General features: G+C 37.3%; 2 protein-coding genes, 1 non-coding gene and 1 pseudogene across 3 annotated transcripts; 2 read left to right on the top strand and 2 right to left on the bottom strand.

Annotated features, from left to right (window-relative positions):
• Positions 1 to 1,344: 1,344 nt before the first annotated feature.
• Positions 1,345 to 7,368, top strand: LOC149013887 (jagunal-like protein). Its single transcript, XM_089159999.1, has 6 exons — positions 1,345 to 1,555; positions 1,682 to 1,737; positions 2,918 to 3,041; positions 3,138 to 3,244; positions 6,466 to 6,535; positions 6,636 to 7,368. The coding sequence occupies exons 1-6, from the start codon at positions 1,474 to 1,476 to the stop codon at positions 6,713 to 6,715; spliced, it is 519 nt and encodes a 172-aa protein (XP_089016125.1). The 5' UTR covers positions 1,345 to 1,473; the 3' UTR covers positions 6,716 to 7,368.
• Positions 7,369 to 7,998: 630 nt separating this feature from the next.
• Positions 7,999 to 13,738, bottom strand: LOC149013888 (elongation factor G-2, chloroplastic-like). The gene is made up of 4 exons (XM_089159992.1): positions 13,426 to 13,738; positions 10,009 to 11,423; positions 8,848 to 9,360; positions 7,999 to 8,540 (listed from the first exon to the last, which is right to left on the bottom strand). The coding sequence occupies exons 1-4, from the start codon at positions 13,676 to 13,678 to the stop codon at positions 8,373 to 8,375; spliced, it is 2,349 nt and encodes a 782-aa protein (XP_089016118.1). The 5' UTR covers positions 13,679 to 13,738; the 3' UTR covers positions 7,999 to 8,372.
• Positions 13,739 to 16,003: 2,265 nt separating this feature from the next.
• On the top strand, positions 16,004 to 17,178 carry LOC149013889 (pectinesterase inhibitor 7 pseudogene; annotated as a pseudogene).
• Positions 17,099 to 17,171, bottom strand: TRNAE-CUC (transfer RNA glutamic acid (anticodon CUC)). Its single transcript has one exon. It is a non-coding gene; the product is annotated as a tRNA-Glu (tRNA).
• Positions 17,179 to 18,721: the final 1,543 nt, after the last annotated feature.

Below are 18,721 nucleotides of genomic sequence, written 5' to 3' on the forward strand. Positions count from 1 at the left end.
TGAGATGCATTCCACTTATTGTGGGTTTGGTAAAACATAACACTAAGCCTTACTGCTCAATGCTACTAATCCGAACTCTTCTGCTAAATCTCATTCTGTATGCGTTTAATAGTGTTTCTATGTTAGGAGCATGGTTTTAACCAAAGAAAGAAGAAAAAAAAGGCTTCTATGTTTAAAAAATATTTGGCACAATTTTGAGTATTTAATAAAAAAGTTTTTTACGTGTGGGTTTGTTTAATGGACTATAAATTAATGTTGACTCTCCTTAATGCAATATATTATGTGTGGGTCTCAAGCAGAGTTAAAATTGTTAATCGTCTTTAAATGTATTCAAATTTCAAACGTAAAATGATCAAAGTGTCATTCAAGTTATTTAATATATTGTATTAATATATAGTTTTAAAATTATATGGTTAAAAAAATACATAATTCGGAAAAAAATTATAATTATACAATGTATTAAATAACTGAGGAGCATTTTGGTCCCTTAACATTTGAAATTTGAATATACTTAACAGCGACAACTGGTGTTAGTTTAATTAGGATTTACACATAATATATTGCACTAATGGGATTCAATATTAGTTTGTAGTCCACTAAGGAGACACACACGTAAAAAACTCTTTAATAAACATGTTTCAAAAATATTTTTTTAAACATTTTTAAAACAAAAATAAGTTTGATAAACACTTTCTAGGAAATATAGCTATATTGTCTATAGGAATTCTAGATAAATAAGTAGGGACTATTTCAAGCTTTGCTGAATAGATGGGAATCACTTTTGTGTATGTCTTGATTTTCTTTGTTATCCTGTTTTCATATACATGTCTTGCCTAAAATATCATTTTTATTAAAAAAAAGTTTATAGGCTTTCAGGGAGTTGAACTCCTGAACTTTTATGGAGGTGTTTAAATATTCTTCAAAAATTTACCTTATAAATATTACTCTTTATAAATAATTTTAACATAAAATATTTGAAAAGTATGATATGAACATGTCAGAGGAGGGAATACTACATGTATTATTACGAAGAATCAAATCCATGACCTCTTCAGTAAAATGTATTAATTATGATTATCTGTTCAAAGTTTCACCAAATCATAGTTTGAATTTTTAAAGATTTTAAATCAGTACCTGCTGTGTTTAGCAAAAAAGAAAGGAAAAAGAAAAGAAAAGGGAAACAATGAAAAGAAAGAATGCTCCCGAAGAACGATTCTGTTGTTCTCCTATGCCGTAAGAATAGAAGAATTCTTCTGTGCAAGAAAAACGAACCGGTAAACCAACCAGAAACAAAGTAAAACTGAGCCGATCCGCCCGGTACAAAATCTCCCAAGTCCCAACTCGTCTGTCATCTCGCGTTAGACGAAGTCGAAGGGAGGAAGGGACGCCATTGTCTCTCATTGAGCTCTCTGCAAACCCCGGTGAACTCTGAAGATACGCTCTCATTTTTTCTCTGAAGAAGATTAGAGAAAAATGCAACAGAGGAAATCTGCGTTGGGACGGCCGTCCGGCACCGATGGATCAGATTTCTCCTACCGCATGGTCGTCGATCCAAGTACACCACCTTAACGGCTTCATATTTCATTCTTCATTTTTTGTTCTTTTTAGGGTTCTTTAATCTGTAGATGATAAAATCACCTTCTCCTCAACGAATTTATTTGTGTGCGATATTTATATTTAGGATATACGAGAGTCGCTCAGGGAAAGTTTCTACTCTACTTGTTGATCGTAATTCAGGTAATTTCCAGTCATCTTACACAGCCTCTCGAAATTCCTTTTTTTCATTTGGTTGTAGAAGCGTCTTTTGCTTTTTTGCTGTTCTTTTTTCCCGGCGGGGGCAGAGAATTGGACCATGGAAGCATAAGTTGCTCCGAGCTGATATAATATTTAATGACTTCGACAAGCTACCAAAAGAATGCTGAAAAATCCCTATCTTGGTTGATCTGTAGTCTCAAGTGCATAGATAAACTGGTATAATTTTTTCTTGTTTCAATTGGATACTGTAAATTCTGTAACCTGAACTCGCCCTGATATCCTTGACTTTTGTTTCGCCTCCATTCAGTTCATTTTCTCAATTCTTTCGCCTGGTTTTTTGGATAATCCCCCGATTGAATTATTTTGAAATTTTGCATGCTGCTTCTTGTTCTTGAGTCATACATTTTGTAATTTAGGATGAAGACGGAATATCTAGTGTGTAAGTCTGGTCATGATCGGCCCAATGATGGGGTGGTGAAATTTGATAAGGAGATTCCACAAAGCGTTCATTTTAGGTATCTTGGTTCAATCATAGATAGAAAAGGTGACATAAAAGATGATGTTTCCCAAAAAATTTAAATAGGGTGGACGAAGTGGAGAGGCGTTTTCGGGGTCTTATGTGATCGATATATTCCTTTAAAGCTTAGAGAAAAATTATATAAGATTGTTGTACAACCAACTATGATGTATGGTGTAGAGCATTAGATTGTTAAGAAGCAACTAGTAGATAGCCCTAAAATGCTACATGTGGATGAACTTAATGTAGTAGAAATGAAGATGCTAAGATGGATGAGTGGCAAAACTAGGGGTAGAGGATAACCTTAAGAGAAGTGCGAAAGGATATGCTTAGCATATGTCATCAAATAGAGATGATTGGAAAGGAGGGATCTATGTAGCCGACCCTATTTAGTTGGGACAAGGCTTGTTGTTTTTTATTTGTAAGAGTTTATTTCTTAACATCTTACATGCCCTCCCCTCCTGTCTCTCCTTTTCTCCCCTTGGGTGGACGGCTGTAGAAGGGTGCTTTACTAGACTCAGTTCATCCAATCCTTTTTCCAGTTTGTTTCATTCACATGTTTCTGCAAATTTGAATTTTTCCCATAAATTTCAGGTTCATCTTTGAAGATTTGGTTCTTGATATAATTTATTTTCTTTATTGCAGGCTATTGTTCAAGTGATTGGAGTGATTGTTGCATTTTTATTTGCATCAGAACCAGAGCGTTTCAACAGTATTGCAATTTCATCAATAGCAATTGGTTTCCTTTCTCTCATAGTTGGAGAATATGGTTTGCTACAACCTCAAGACACTATTTTCTGTTTGACCTATTTGGTTATCACATAATTTTGGTTATGTTTCTATGCTAATCATTGCTTCTTGGCAGGCCGTAGGTACAGTCAAGTGAGTTGCTTGCGAGCTTACATGTTAATATCATCTATTGCAGCATTCCTTTCTGTTGCATTTGTCATCAGAACTGGCATCTCTCTAGAGGTAACCAGATTCATGCTGGTTTCGGTCTGTTTAAATTTTCTTTTCTTGTTCTAGAAAACATGAAGGTTTTGCTTCAATTAATGGTTGTAGTATTTTGATAATTTTTCATTTCCTTCTTGAGATTTGAAATTTGCAATGAAATGGATGTGCTGAAAAACTGAAATAACAGTTACAGTTATTTCCCTAAATCACATTTTTTTTTTGTCAGATAAAGGAAAAGAGTCTATATATTCATGATAGATCATTACACCTGACACATAACAAGCTTACGGTGCCATATTAAATGTTTCATATAAACAGAGTCAGTATCCACAGACATGGAAGCAACAGAACACCTATTTACTAGAGACAAAAACTCAGGAAACATATATGAGGCACAGCTTTAGTAGGAGTTGAAAAGTAAGAAACCAAAGAGCTACAATTGGTTATGAGACTGACCCGGTCATATTGCTGCAAAAGATTTGTCTGAAGTGCTTCTAAGGTGTCCATTAGCTTACTGAAAGCTGGAGTCGGCTGCATGCTTTGTTGACTTTGACAGCACACAAGAGTCATTCAAAACTATACAAAAAACCCAAACTGATTTCTTCAATTTGTGTTAAAAAGCCCTGCAATCCACGCAGTCGGAATGTTAATTGAGGCCAAATGATTGAAGAAAACGGAACTGGCAAATTAGTGGTAACTTTTGAATCTGAAACAAACATATCAGCATATAAACCAATGAGAGAAACACAGTAATTAAATCATATGCAAGACCTGAATTGAATGGATTCCCGCTGCTTGAAACCGAACCTGATTTCTTAGGCACCCAAATATAGTAACATTTAACAAGTAATTACAAACACAGAAAAGAACCAGTTCTAAACATCTTTTGACCATTGGTTTGAAACAAACATATGGAGGCAGAATTGGTGCACTCATTTGGATAGATGATAAGCTCAAGAGGCCCCATCTTCCAGATATATGAAGCCCAACCATAATCAAGAAAGACATGGCCCTCTAATTCCAGTGCTTGATTACACAGTACACATGTTCCAACCCAATCTTGAGAGGATTTAGAGACAAAGGTGGGAAGAAGACCCGAGTAAAACAGTCTCCAGAACATAAACTTACAATGAGGTAGGATTCTCAACTTCCAAAAAAGCCGCCACCATTTTGCCAACTGGAGTGAAGGCTTTGATGCTACCAATTTATAAGCATTTTTAGAAATTAGAGGTAAGAAGTCCATTAGCTACTGGTTTAAAAAAACAAATAGTCAGTAGACTCTGGCAACGACCGAACATCTAGTATCGCAGAAACGGAGTGAGAGGAAAAAAGGGTTTGGAAGTGCTCCACATTCCATTGATTATTTTGAATAGAACCAGAGACTTCTTCCTTTGGTACACTAGAAGACAACTCTGCTGGCATCCAGTTGGTTGGAAATGGAAACAACCCATGGATCATAAACTGCATACTGAGAGGACCCACCTCCGACCTTGCATATAATGTTCAAAGACAATGTTGGCAAAACCAATCTGCTTCCCAACCAAATGCAAGTACTAGGCTTTCTAAGATAAATCACATTTTCTTCCCCTTCAGTATTTAGAAAATTTTGGAGATCTTGTTTCTAGCATCTATCTGTTGATGGAATCTTCGGTGTGAAAGTAAAAACCCAAAATGGAATTTAGTTTGCAATGGGAATTTGTTACTAATGGAACTTGTGACAAAACCTCAGCAACCACAAGCTATGAAGAAGAAGAACAATGGTGCAATGAATATGGAAAAGATGAGAGAGAGTGAATTTGATAGAAATATATTGGAATTCCTCTTGTGGCAGCTTCTCCCTTTATTAAACAAGCAACAAACTCTTAGTACCTCCTAGAGAGTCTTATTATGATCAAAGACTAACTAAAGTAAGCAACCATGACTAAAAGAGAATGCTGAACATGGTTTATGTGGGGCTACTTATATTCCACAAGAAACCTCAGAAGGCATGGCAACCCAAGATAGACCTCCTTTATGATGTAATACATCTGTAAATCTCGTAAGCAAAACCTGAGACCAGATATTATTGGATTTTCTGTCATGAATTCTTGAAGAATGATGGGTTGGATTGACTTCTTGCAAATTTATAACTGTATAGTATCATGTGCTGCATTTTAATATCCTAAAAATTATAGATCATTCAATCAAATGTTGAATCGTGTTTTATTTGTGTAAGAAGGTCATATTTTGTTACATAACAAGTTAGATGTCTAGGTGAAGTGCTTCCAGGTTTTGATTTGTGATTTCGAACCATATAAGGAGCTGGTGAAGGATGGATTTCTATACATAAATCATTTACTGTAGCTCTTCTCTTATAATTATTTGAGATAGTGAATGAGATTAGTCGTCTCGAAGGTGTTGTATGATGGTGTGGTTCCATGTGTCTTCTGGATGGAATCATTTCTTCATTGACTTATAGAAAATGGTTTCTAAAAAACCATTGCATTAGGCTCCAGTTAATTATAATCTGAACTTTTGTGTGATTTACTTGACTGATATCACCAGTGCTCAGGCACCAAAAAGAATTTACATTTTCCACGTTTCCTCGATTTTTAATTATGCGTGGTTGATCCAATGCTCAAGATAAGCAGATAAGACCCTTGTCATCCATATAAGTTTGCTGGGACTTGTTCCTCTTCACAACTGCTATTTGTCCTCATGCTCACTGTACAAGGTGGATCTCAGGTTATTGGTCTCTGGATTTTCCCCAGCTCTCTCATTTCTCAACACATATAATAATAAATAAAATAAAAAGCACTCTACTTACATCAACTAATTGTCTAAATTCAATTTGAGCATACATAGCCATGTGCTATGACAGTCATTAGTCTATTGCTGTGACTTGGGAGCCACTATTCTTCTAGTTTCTTTTCATTTTCATTAGCCCATGGATCTTAATTCTCTTGTAGATAAATCCTGTAACTGCTCTAAACTTTCTTACATGATATCCCTGGATATCTTTGGTTTAAATAACCAGCACTACATCTGAACTTTTAAGCTGATTTGATCAAATTCATGATCTTTCAGTGTTCTTTTTGCATCCTACTGGCTAAGCATCTTCGAATTGGTTTTACTAACCCCATCACTTCATATAAACGCATGATGCTCCTTCTGAACAGCTGATGTTCCTTCTGGGCATCTTTTGTCTTTGAAGTTTATGCTACAGTTTTGGGATTTTAAATGAACTCGAATCTCTCCAGGTTATTCAAGATCAAAATGCCTGGGGAACACACAAATTTGAACTTGTTGAATCTGGCCGTGTTTTGATTGGTGAGTAAGAAAACTTTCCGTGGTGTATATATGTATGATACCAATTGCTGAGATACATACAGTACTTGTTCTCATCCTTTTCTGTTTCTCCCTCCACCAGGTGTGCTACTTCAGATAGTGACAATAAGTACGGCAGTTTCACTCATTTCCAACATGTCTCTTCCCAAGAGAGCTTACTGATAAAGTTTATAATTTCTACCATATGGAGTAACTTTGACGACTCTATCATTGAAGTCTCCTGGTAAAGGAGTTGTTATATTTACTTTTGCATGGGTTCTATTGGACAAAGAGTAAATCATGCACCAATTTGGTCTCTGGTTTTGTTTTCGGGGAAAGAATCTCTCATGCCAGATTTGTGAGGTGCGATGAACCAGGAGGAAGCGAGAATGTGTGTTGGTGTATTTGGGTGAGCCCGAAAGTTAAGATCGCTCACTCGAGTTGGTAGTCGACTTAGAACCCTTTTGGTACCTTTGGCGCACTTTTTATTTAGCGAGAATCAACTGAGAATAAAGGGTTGGATTCTAATCCTTTGTTGTTTATGCAGAAATATATCTATTGACATCTAGGGCTTTTTTTTTCGTCAATTCTCATTCTTAGTTTTTCGCATTTTTCATTTTTTGTATGCACTTGGTATTTATTTTTAATTTTTTTTGGAGAATACAAAATCCATGACAGGTTGATTATAGATTTTGGGTCAAAATTCATTTTATTCATTTTTGTGTAAGTCACCTATAATTAAAATAAAAGTTGAGAGCAGGATGATAAACATCCATTCTTTTATGAAAACGCTATTGTTTTACCTTTTTTTCCCCTCCAACACCTATACAGTTTTGTTCTCAGTTTTTATTATTAGTTTTTTATTTATTTAACAAACTTATTCTTCATTTCTTGATTTATTTTAGACAAAAGTTACTAAAATTATTTTTCATTTTTTTATTCAAAAATGAGTTTCTTATATTTGTTTATTTACGGTAGGTAAAATAAAGAATGAAAATTGATTTCAAAATGCCCCTTAAAAATGGGAAAAAAATTATCTGCTATGCATAGTAGTGCATTTTTATACCAAATAATTAGTTAAGATTAAAAGTTTAATCTTAAATTTTAAAATTTTTTAATATTCTTGTATTTACTTTGTTTTCTCAGTCAATCATTTGGTATATATGTGCATTGTTGTGTACAAGTGCACAGAGACTTGTGTCCAATAGAGGATGTTTTCCCCTTAAAGATAGGGTAGCAAAACATTAGGCTGCGTTTGTTAATTGGAATAAAGGTGGGACGAGAAAAAAGGGGTGGGAAAATTTCTTGATTATTATTTTAGCGCAGAGAAAAATATGAAAAACCTTTTTGATTATTATTTTAACGCAGTATTTCCTTTTTTTCTCTCTTATAATATAATTGGTAGTCAAATGAATCAATAATCTGCATTCAGTTGGTCGAATTCTCTGAATCTGATTCAGCTTAATTAAACGGGTAATATACATTAATCTTGCATCATCAAATGTTATGGCTGAGACACCTGACCATATGCCTATACAGTCTGCAATGCTTTCTGAGGACATGCATTGAGTAGCATTACCTTATATTCATATTGGAACTCAACCTTCATATTGGAACTCAACCTCATCCTGGTGTGGAAGTCAAATTCGCTTCAATCAAGTTACAAAATACATGTCCAGAATTTGTATGAACAATTTGTAATTCTATTTCCTCAAATCATAATTACATTTTCAATATACGAAATGGTTACGAATAGAGCAATACTTTGGATCTTAAAACACCAAGACCCAAAAAAAATTATGTATAGTCAGCCTGCTGTGGCAGTGAAATAAAAATGAAATCAAGCAGCAACTGGCTGCTCCTTTGTTGCGAGCTGGTTTTGGATGTGTTGGGGGACGACATCAAACTTCGACAATTGCATGGTGTAGGATGCACGCCCTTTTGTCATTCCCCTAAGGGTACTCACATATTGAAACATCTCAGCTAATGGAACCAGAGCATCAACCACCTGCATAATTCCCAAACAAACATAATAAGAGAAAGCCATGGAAGATTTCAGGAATGGCCACTTTTATCCCATTTAATGTCAAATAGGTGGAACAAGAGACTCTTTGTCTCTTCCACTATATGGACTGCACATAGAGCCCTAGGCAGAAGACAACCTAGTTAGATGCTTACAAGTTGTTCAACTATCCAATTAATTAGTATAGAAGAAATTCTAATTTCCTGTACTACCAGCATATCTGCCGGCCCAAGGAAGTTGACTCTAGGATCACAGTAAGGAGTGTAGGTTGGGAGAAATGACATACTCATACCTTGAGACCACCAGGTTTATCACCAAAGGTGTTTATCTGTCCTCTTCTCGAGTTAAGGTCACCAATTACATCACCCAAGTGTTCCTCCGGAGTGACAACTTCAACACGCATAATGGGTTCCAGCATCCTTGGAGCAGCTTTCCTTATTCCCTCCCGGAAAGCTCCTCTACCAGCCAGCTGGAATGCCAAGACACTGGAATCGACATCATGGTATGAGCCATCAACTAACACAGCACGAACATCAACAACAGGGAAGCCTGCAAGTATACCATTCCCCATGCATTCTTCCAACCCCTTCATCACTCCAGGGATATATTCTCTTGGCACTGCACCTCCCTTTATTTCACTTTTGAACTCATAACCACTACCTGCTTCCATGGGCTCAAACCTTACGGTGATGTCTGCAAATTGTCCCGCCCCACCAGACTGCTTCTTGTGCACATACTTCACTTCTGCGATTCTGGAAATGCTTTCACGGTAGTTCACTTGAGGTGCACCAACATTAGCTTCAACCTATGCGCCAATCAAAGATAAACTTGTGAGAAGCTCACAATTAATAGTTCTGGATATCCTATCTGATGAGCAATGAATGGTCACCAAGCGAGCTCATTTTTAGAAAAACTTACCAAGGTGGATAGTTTTATTTACTTTCTTTTCTTTTTGGGTTGGGGGGGGGGGGGGGGGGGAGGGGAGGAGGTAGCACAAAATAAAATAGGAAAACATGTGCAAAATACAAGCAAGTCAACAGGAAATTCATTATACTGAAGCCGTCAAAACCTTAAACTGCTTGAGAATTATGTGCGAATACCAAATTAAAATAAAGTTCCCAAAATTTTTAAATCCTTGCAAGAAACAACATTTTGATTTTGTTTTTTGAAAATATTGATTAAAAAAGGTTTCTAATGCAAAGAAGATTCTTGAGATGCTCAAAGTGAAAACCAGTTTATATTTAGGGAGAGACATGGATAAGCTAGCAGTATGTACAGTAAGTTAATTTCCTATGTGTCTCCCCCCTTCTTAGAATGACTCCCTTATCCCTTAAGGGAGAAAGAGGACAGAAAGATAGGGTGCCAGCCTATGGATACCACCAGCAATACTGAGTCTTTTCCCTAAAGTTAACTTGATATGTGGATCATGGAAAAAAAGGAGCAGCTGGACAACCTTGAATTCTCTCTTTAGCCGATCAACAATGATCTCAAGATGCAACTCCCCCATTCCTTCAATAACTGTTTGGTTGGTCTCTTCATCTCTTGAGAAGTGGAAAGATGGGTCCTCTTGAGCAAGTTTGATGAGTCCAACTGCCATCTTATCAATATCTGCCTTAGTCTTGGGTTCTATAGCAACCTTAATAACAGGATCAGGAAAATCCATCCGTTCAAGGACAATAGGATTGTCAACATCACATAGCGTTTCACCAGTGATTGTATCTTTTAGACCAGCAAGAGCAACAATATCGCCAGCTATTGCTATCTTAACATCCTCTCTACTATTTGCATGCATTTCCAGAAGCCTCCCTATTCTTTCTTTCTTCCCTTTGTTTGAATTAAGAACATAAGATCCTGCAGTCAGCTTCCCTGCATAAATTCTTACGAATGTAAGGGATCCCACAAAAGAATCACTCATGACTTTAAATGCTAATCCAGCAAATGGCTCATCATCATTTGCAGCCCTTTCAATTATCACTTCTGGGTCCTCAGGATCAGTCCCTTGCATTGGTGGTACATCAAGTGGAGAAGGCAAATAATCCACCACTGCATCAAGCAAGGGCTGAACCCCCTTGTTCTTAAACGCTGAGCCACAGAAAACTGGTACAAAACTGCTTGTGATGGTTCCCTTTCTAACCAGTTTCTTAATTGTCTGTTCATCAGGCTCTATTCCTTCTAGGTAGCTCTCCATAGCCTTATCATCTAACTCTACTATAGTTTCTATCATCTGGGTTCTGTAATTTTCAGCCAACTCCTGAAGATCAGCAGGAATATCCCCATAAACAAATTTTGCACCAAGCTCCTCTCCTGACCAAATAATAGCTTTCATTTTCACAAGATCAACTACTCCTTGAAAATTATCTTCTGCACCGATTGGTATTTGAAGCACCAGCGGTTTTGCACCCAAATTTGTGACTATCATGTCCCTTGTACGGAAAAAATTTGCCCCAAGCCGATCCATCTTATTAACAAAGCATATTCTAGGGACCCCATATTTGTCAGCTTGCCTCCAAACGGTTTCAGACTGAGGTTCCACACCTGCAACACTGTCAAACAAGCAAATAGCTCCATCCAAGACCCTAAGAGCTCGCTCCACTTCAAGTGTGAAGTCAACATGACCAGGAGTGTCAATAATGTTAATCCGATGGTTATTCCAAAAGGTGGTAGTTGCCGCAGAAGTAATTGTAATCCCTCTTTCTTGTTCTTGTTCCATCCAGTCCATTGTAGCTGTCCCCTCATGTACCTCACCTATCTTATAGTTCCTTCCAGTGTAGTAGAGAATTCGTTCAGTTGTTGTAGTCTTCCCTGCATCTATATGAGCCATAATTCCAATGTTGCGATAATCTTTCAAGGGTACACCACGCTTTGTAGCTGGGGAAACAAACAGAAAGAAAAAGGACACCACAAAAAATCTTTCTTATTTCAGATACTACACAAAAAAATTAAAATAATTTTTTAACTTGATTCAATCTTTGATGATGGACTGCATAAAGTCCACTTTAATATTAACTTTCACAATACAACTTCAAAATAATCTTTAACAATGAACCACACAAACTGCTTAACTTTCTATGTTACAATTAAATTTACAGTTATTCTCAAATGTGCAGCATCTACTGTTAGGAAAATTATTCTAGTGAAAGGTTAAATTTTAACATACAAGATGACATCACAGAAGTTAAAAGAATTGGTGGTAGGACGTCCATTAAACTTGTGTTAGAAAAATATCAAATCAATACCATTAGTGCTTATATGCCCCAAAATAGATTAGATGAAAATACAAAGAAACAATTCTGGAAACAAAAATGGCAGATTAGTTCAAGAAAATAGTCAAAGAAAAAAAGAGTATTGTATGAAGAGATCAAACTGAACATGTTGGAAGAGATGGTAGCGGCCAGGAAAGTACTCATGGAGGACTCTGTTTTGGAGACAGGAATGTGGGGACGACTTCAGTTTCAGAGTGCATTGGAGCATATGATTTCTTAGAAGTAAACACATACTTCAGAAAGAGAGAATGTGGTGAATGTAAACTTGGTAAAATATGATTGAATATGGGGTGATGAAAAATGACGATAAGGAGACACCACAAAGTGAAAGTTTTAAGTAACTTGGGTTAATCATTAGTAATGAAGTATAAATAGAAGATTAAGTCACATAAAAATAAAAATATGGTGGATGAAATGAAGAGATAGATTTAGAGTGTTCTGGTGTATTCATTTAAAAGGAATATTTTATAGGATGACATTTGATACTATATATATATAAACACAAACTTTGTGCAGCTAAGTGAGGATGTTAAGATGGATGTCTGGTAAAACTAGAGAAAGAAAAGGAAAGAATAAACAAAATAGAACTCATTTATGAATAGATTTAATACATGATAAATTGTAAGGAAGTCGTTTAAGGTGGCATGGGATGTGCAACGGAGGCTTTTGAGTCTACACATGACTACAATGAGACTAGGATATGTAGTGAGAAAATACATGCATAGCTTCGGACTAGTAACAAATATAGCTTGGAATCAAGCTGACTGAAGGATAAGAAAAGAATCCATCTAGCTGACTCTTTTTGTTGGAATACGGCTGAGTAGGTTTCAATCTTACATACAGCGCCATTGTTGTAATCTAGGGCTTCTGACAAAGTTTGATATCTCTCTCTTGATATGTGGCTATACTCTGGCTAGTAGCTGACAAACCATACAGGTATCAATATTCAACAACAATAAAACTACAGTTTACATGTCTGTTAACAGCACTTCAGCTTTTGAGGAACTCTGTCATTTTGGACAGAAATGTTGAGTAGGCATCTCTGGAGCTTCATATCAGTTTATTCGCAAAGACTCAATCACTGCCACGACTCGACTTGTTGAATGACAGTACAACTGGTGGGATCCATCATCCCTCAATCTGTCGCATAAATTATCCGGCAGCTCTTTGTCAACAATCAGACACTGAGCTAAAGATATCAGAAAAGAAAGGCAGGTCTCTAAAATACCTAGAAAAATATTGGATTTCCCCAGAAGACTAAGGTGTTCAGTGCGAGTCTAATTCTGGAAATGCCTAACCATTAACCAGTCCATACACGTTCTGGCTTAGGGTAATACACAGCTGAGGTTCCAACTCCATTGACGATGGATTACTTCAGTTACATACATCAACATGTTCATTTCTAAAGTTTAATTGACATCAACTTATAAAAATTACAAGAGAAACCATTTTGACTTGTTCGCAATCAACAGTAAAAGGTTATGGTTATACACAAGACGAGTAACAATCAGGCAACCCAACTGTTCGACGCAATACCGTAGAAAAGCGAGGAAATCAATCAATCAATAAATCATTAGACAAAACATAAAAGGAAAGGAGAAATAGACCGTCAGCAGCCATGGACACAACGTTGAGTCTTCCTTTTCGTTCCTGAAGTGCTGAAAGCTTGAAATGTTTCGAACTGAGACGAACATTTCCGAACAATTCAGATGAAGAAAAAGGGTGACGGAGTGTGTTGAATCCCATGAACCGATTAGGATAGAGAGGAAGATGTCTCCCAGAGCTACTGGAGCTGCGAGGAGGAGGAGCAGAGGCGCTTATTCTGACAGATTCCGCCCCCATTTTAGCTGCTGTGTCCATCCACTCTCCTCTCCTGCTCCTGCTCCTGCTCCTGCTCTCGTTGTTGGGGATAACGAAAACTGAACTGTGTCTGTAAACTAAAACCACCCAATTTGTACGCCAAAAATGCCAAAATGGATTCTATTCGCTGTCTGGTAGCGTGCGTCTATACCAGCACTCGTGGTACGTACGAACCGAATCATCGGTTCGGATCACATTTTCGCCGTTCAATTCGAATCGATGTGACCGGTTTAAAAGTCGAGACTCGGAATGGGTATAAGTGGGCTTTATGTTTCCACTGGACTAGATTACACAAAATTCAGCTTCAACTGGTTATAAGCTGGATATATTTCCAGGAGCTAAGCCCAATATTAATATAGCAGCCCAGGCTGTAAAGCCCAAATACATAATAGTCGTACATCCTCATGCCCCCTTTAAATTTTAAAGGAAGATTTTCCATAAACTTTCAAGTGAAATTTGATCATATGTGAATGTGTTTTTGGCACAGTAACATAGCTTCTTATGTAAATGCAGTAAATCCAAAGAGATCTTGAATTTGGATCAACTCTAGTTTGGGGGAGAACTAACATTTTTACCTTACATTTTGTGTGGTTGTATTTGAAACTAATCCCCTCCCTGTCAGGGGAGCATCCAGTGTTCCGGTCCCTAACAATTTTTTTTACTGGAATCATATCTGAAAATTAATAAAATAATTCAGAGATAGTCTCACATGGACCACACACACGTGTCCATAGAAAAACGTTAGTGTGTGCTTTCCTGATTGACAGGTAATTCAGACTCGGAAATTTGGAGTTGAAACTTCTCTCATAAGTCATAAATGATAACTCATGTCACCAAAGAATCCGGATCATCCCCCGTCAGAGGAGCACTCTGTGCTCCCCGACGGCTTTAGCACCACAAATCCTGTGGGACCCATAGGTAAAAAATAATAAAATTAAAAAATAGGCCCGCACCCGGCCCAAACAGGAGCACGAGAAACCAAGCAAGAAAACAAAAGCCACAAAACGAAAAAAGGGACCAAAACCACAGAGGGGACACAGCGCCACGCGCAAGCCAAACAAACCGAGCGAGAGGGAAAAAACCAAAGCAAAGAGGGGAAGGGGAAAGGGGACCAAGGGAAGGAGAGGGAAAAGAGAGCCACAACGGCACCGGGGAAGGAGGGGGAAGGGAAAAGCACGAAAAAGAAGGCAGGAGCAAGGAGAAAAGGAAAGAGGGGGGGAAGAAAGCAAAAAACAGGAAAGCAAAGACCAAAGGGAGGAAGAAAGGAGAAACAAAGGGGGAGAAAGAAAAAGAAACACGGGCGGGGGGGAGGAAAGAGGCACCAACCGCGGGCGGGGAGGGAAAGGAGAACGGGGGAACCCCCCCCCCCCCCCCCCCCGCGGGGCACCAGAAGGAAGAAAAGAGGAAGGGGCGGAAGCAAAAAAAAGGGGGGGAAAAGGAGGAAGAAGGGGGAGGGGAAGGAGAGAAGGGGAAGAAAGACACAAGAAGAAAAAAAAAAGGGGGAGGAAAAAGAGGGAGGAGAGGAAGCAGAAGAGGAAAAGGGGGGGGGGGCAGGGGGAAACCCCGAAGGGCAAAAAAAAGGAAGGGGCACGAGGGGCGGAATAGGGATGAGCTTGGGGTGGGACAAAAATAAAAAAAAAAGTCCCATCACCCAACTGATCCCAACTCGTCACCAAATATAGATGAGTGGCGTGCCAATCCTTCCCTTGGATTTTTATCGTAAGGGAGCTTTCTCTTGTGACCGACAGGGCTCCACTCCTCTCATCTAGCGTATTTGGGGACCAATTTTGAGACCCTAGCAGCCAGCCTGTGAAATTGTCATACACGAACAAAAATTAAAGGACATTGACAAGATAATTCTGTAATGTTGTCCTAATTCCATAGGTGCATTAAGACAATTGCGTGCGCACCATATTGTTTATAAAAAACGTGTAAGCAACTCTAATCTCCGTATAATTGGAATTAATACACACTCAAATCCAAATTCAATATTCCAGGTATAATATAAGCCCAAAAATCAAATATGAAACGCATCTACACACGACGACCCACCAGTCTAATTAGCAAAAGCTCAGACATGAAACAAGCTTTAAATCATGTCGAGCATGGCCTTTAATCAAATGTGATTAAGAAAGCCGCAGCCAATCCATTTCAGTTTCATACAATGTGTAGTTGAGTGAGTCATGGCACTTGATATTGAATTAAAGGTCTCAGGGCTAGTGGGACTTAGTACAGTAGTATAATTAGAATAACTATATTAACTGAGTAAGACCAAAAAGCAAATCCAACCTTATCTTCTTGGAGGTTCTGAAAGTAGTAGGGCTTTTTCTTTCCTTACGTTAAAGATATTGCAGTTGAAGCAATTACAAGATCCCCGGTCTCTTTCTTTGCTTTTCCAAAACCTCATCACATCATGTGGTCTGTTCTCCTCACCATCACTCTTGACAGAGGAGATAAAGACTTAACTCTGCAACAGTGCCGGAGGAAGACAAACAAAGACAGCTTCCCCTATAAAAGTATAAACGGGAAATGAGAAGTAAGCACAGACAATTGCAGCTTCCAAGTCATTCACCAAGATGGAAGGTTCTGCTACTTCTAGGCTATCTCCTGTAGCCCTTCTCTGTTTCTTTCTAAGCATCTTATGCATGAAAACCTGCTCAGGGCAAGAGGGAGATTTGGAGTTCATTAAGACTTCATGTGGAGTGACCCTGTATCCAGATTTGTGCTTCCAGTCACTGTCAGGTTATGCTAATAGTGTTCACAAGAGCCCCATAAGATTAGCTCGAGTGGCACTCATCGTCACCATGGGAAGCGTTCGATTGACTTCAAAGACGCTGAGGTGCTTATCTAAAGAGAATGCCACGGCCAGTCCTAGAGAAGCAGCAGCTGTTGCAGACTGTGTTGAAACCATTGGTGATTCTATGGACGAGCTTCATCAATCATTGAGGGAGATGAAACACCTGTTTGGTCCTGAGTTCTATCACAAATTAAGCGACATACAGACATGGGTTAGTGCTGCTTTGACGGATGAAGATACGTGTATGGATGGATTTGAAGGAGACGCCATGAATGGGAATATCAAGACTATAATTTGGAATTGTATACAGAGGGCTGCCCACATGACCAGCAATGCCTTGGCTCTGATCAATAAGTTGTCTTCAGCAGAACCTCAAGCTCATCTTCCATGATTTTCTTGCTCTGCAGAGATGCATGTGTGTAAAAACGAGATCGATTGTGTTGGAATAGGGTAATAACTAGTATAGAAAGCAACATTAGAGGAGGATGATGGTTGATATGAGTTGTATTTGTATTGGATTATGACCAATGAGTGTTCGTTTGTACAAAGATTTATTATATCTTCATAGATAGAATAAGAGTGGGAGTGATTTTAGTTTTTAGTCTGAAAATAAAATAAAAAATTTCCGTTGCCGGGACTTGAACCCGGGTCTCTCGGGTGAGAGCCGAGTATCCTGACCAACTAGACTACAACGGATGGGTACTAATGTCAGCAGTAAATTAATGTAAATTAAATAAAATACACAACATATCATACCAATGAGCCCTTTTAACTAGGATATTTATATTAAATGACAGTAATTATTACATATATCACTAGAAAAAAAAATCAACCCATGGCCTCTTCCCTAAGTGTTAGTTATTAATTGAATAACCCTTTGATGGTAAACTTTATGATTATTATTAAAAGGGATCTAACAACGAATGACGTGAACCATGAGGACTATGAGGCTGAAATTGTATAATCTCTAGAACTGCGGTCCACAATAAAAGTTCGTAATTTAGGATGAGACAAATTCTTTGTAATGTATGAATGCTAGACAAAAACAGGATGATTTTTAGATGGAATCTACTTAAGAGATTCTCATTTGATGAATTTAATTTGATTGTTTTACATTCACTGACTTACACGTATATAAAGATTTATTCAGCTGAAGGGAAGGGTTCAATACTGGGAACAAGAGAGGCACTGATATTTGTTAGGAGACAATGGTTTGAGAAAAATCCAATAATTTGATTTTGTTCTCAAGCCTGATATGGAATAATGGATTAGTTAACAGGCTTTTGTTTGATTTTGATCCTTAATAGTTTTTCTATTTCTTATTAAGTGATTGACAAAAAGAGAATATAAACTGAATATTCAAAAGGAAATCGAGTTTTTCATTGGAAAGTGATCCAACTGAAAGAAGATGAGATTTTGAACAATAGTTTCTTTTTTTTCTTTTTTTTTTTTTTTTTTTTTTTTTTGGTCAAATAATGAAAGAAGATCAATTTTAACTAAAGGGGTGGAATTGCAATGTTAAATTACATTTTTTTTCATGTAGTTGGCAAGTTTATATTAGAGGGGGGAGCAAGAATATTACTAATATAGGTGCCACCGGATGGATACGAACTCATGTTCTCCCCATACTAGGTTATAAACAGGTGATATTTTAGTGGGTAAGTTAATACTATAGAGTCAACACAGAGCTGTTCTAATGGTGAAACCAACACCTCTTTGTGAAGAGGTTGTAAGTTCGATTCTTATTGAGGGATATTAATATCCCGATTCCCCAGCTTATAAATCTCCTTTATACCCAAAAATTAACATCATAAATGACAAAAAAATCATCAAACTTGTTTATATTACCTATAGGTAAAAGGAGTTGAATTATTGTTTACCCAAAAAAAAAAAAAAAGAGTTGAATTATTGATGTGTGATAAATTCAAAAAACAATTTATATACATATTTCACATAAACATGAAATTAAATTAGGTAATAGAGTAACTAGAAGACATAATAATAAAGGTATCAATCTAAACAAGATATGCCTTATTAAGAAAACCTGTTGATAATTTAATAAACAAATGTATTCGAAAATAAAAATATGAAATGTGGAGGGGTTTGATATAATAACAACAGTAAGAAAAAACTTAAATCTTTAATCATGTCTCCGGTTTGTTGAGCAATGAATTAAAAATTTTATGTTATTTTTTTAGCCTCTTTTTTCGGATGGGGTGATATTCAGAATCTCGATATTCACTTTG

Source organism: Hakea prostrata, chromosome 6 (genome assembly GCF_041222555.1).
Source record: "Hakea prostrata isolate BN-2017 chromosome 6, UWA_Hpros_2, whole genome shotgun sequence".
In the NCBI taxonomy this organism is placed as follows: Eukaryota; Viridiplantae; Streptophyta; class Magnoliopsida; order Proteales; family Proteaceae; genus Hakea; species Hakea prostrata.